Source organism: Geospiza fortis, unplaced genomic scaffold (genome assembly GCF_000277835.1).
Source record: "Geospiza fortis unplaced genomic scaffold, GeoFor_1.0 scaffold371, whole genome shotgun sequence".
Lineage (NCBI taxonomy): Eukaryota > Metazoa > Chordata > Aves > Passeriformes > Thraupidae > Geospiza > Geospiza fortis.
The window spans coordinates 351,630-353,314 of record NW_005054597.1 but is presented as its reverse complement, the minus strand read 5'-3'; the positions used below and the strand labels follow the sequence as shown (position 1 = coordinate 353,314).

At 58.6% G+C, this 1,685-nt stretch overlaps 1 protein-coding gene across 1 annotated transcript in view; it reads left to right on the top strand.

Moving 5' to 3' along the window:
* Positions 1 to 1,685, top strand: part of LOC102032577 (rab11 family-interacting protein 1) — a gene marked incomplete at its 5' end in the record, with an annotated part of 18,207 nt that overhangs the window by 2,443 nt on the left and 14,079 nt on the right. Inside the window, one exon of the mRNA XM_031064494.1 lies at positions 98 to 223. Coding sequence (XP_030920354.1) covers positions 98 to 223 — 126 coding nt within the window. The remainder of the gene's footprint in view (positions 1 to 97; positions 224 to 1,685) is intronic.

Genomic DNA, 1,685 nt, shown 5'->3' with positions numbered 1-1,685 from the left:
GGCACTGTGTCACCTCCCACCCTCTGCTCTGTGGCACTGTGTCACCTCCCACATTCTGTTGGGTGGCACTGTGTCACCTCCCACCCTCTCCTTGCAGGGCCGGGGGTGCAGAAGCAGCGCCAGGGGTGACGGTGCTGGCAGGACCCGGAGAGGAGGAGGAGGAGGAGGAGGATCTCCCTTGGGAACGCTGGTGGCTTCGGGACAGCACCAGCTCCTTCGTGCCGTCGGTGCTGGAGACCTGGAGCTGGGGAAAAGCTCTGGAGCTGCTCAGCAAGGGGCAGCACAGCCTCAGGGATGTGTGGACAAGGGACAAGCTCCCATCTGGGTGCTCCTGGCACGGCTGGCGGTGGGATGTGGAGACTGCCAGCTCTGCTTTCTTGAAGGACAAAGGACTCTTGTCCCAGGCTTGGCCAGTTTCGGACAGTCTGCTGAGAAGGAGAGAGGAGCCTCCTGCAGGCTCAAACCCTTCCCAGGATTTCCATCCCTGCCCCAGCTGCTGCGTTCCAGGGCTGAGTGCAATCCCTTCAGCAAAGGAAAAGCTCAGGGGAACGAGGGCAGCTCCGAGCACGGAGCGCTTCCAAACGCAGGGAGCTGGGATCGTGTCGGGTCTCTCGGCAGTTCCCCCCTCTCGTTTGGGACAGATGTCCCTGGGGGACGGGAGGTGGATTCTCATTCTCATCTCACACGCGTGCAGACGTGCCCTGCCCACGCTGCGCTGCCCCGCAGCACCTCTGGGCACAGCTGCTGTCAGGATGTTCAGTGGCTGCACAGTTCTTGTCCCGGTTTGTGTCCTCCCTGCCGTGTGAAATAAACCTCTGGATGTCTGCGGTGCCTCCACATCTGTCCCGAGCAGTGGGTGCTGCTCCATGTGCTGTTCCCTGCTCCATGTGCTGCTCCATGTGCTGTTCCCTGTTCCATGTGCTGTTCCCTGTGCTGTTCCCTGCTCCATGTGCAGTTCCCGGAGGTTCGGGGGGTCCATCCCCTCCCGGGGCCGTGGCTGGCAGGAAAGAGCTGGGCTGGAGCTGCCGGAGCTGCCCAGTGCCACCTCCTGGTGCCTGGGAAATGCCAGGTCCTGCACAGGGACCCGACCTGGGGTGCTGCAGGGTGTCCCTGCAGGGACCTGTACACACCTATACTCACCTGTACACACCTGTACACACCTGTACACACCTGTACACACCTGTACTCACCTGTATACACTTGTACATATACACCTGCACTCATCTGTGCACACTCACCTGTATCCAGTTGTACTCACCTGTACACACTCACCTGTACTCACCTGTACCCAGCTGTACCCACCTGTACACACCTGTACTCACATGTACATATTCACCTGTATACACTCACCTGTACATAGCCATGCACATTCACCTGTACACATTCACCTGTACACACCTGTAACTCACTCACCTGTACTCACCTGTGCTTACCTGTACTCACCTGTACTCACCTATACACTCCTGCACCCATTCACCTGTACACACCTGTACACACCTGTACACACCTGCACTCACCTGTACACAGCTGTACTCACCTGTACACACCTGTACACACCTGTACACACCTGTACACACCTGCACTCACCTGTACACAGCTGTACTCACCTGTACTCACCTGCACTCACCTGTACACACCTGTACACACCTGTACCCACCTGTACACACCTGTCCGCCCAGGCCCCG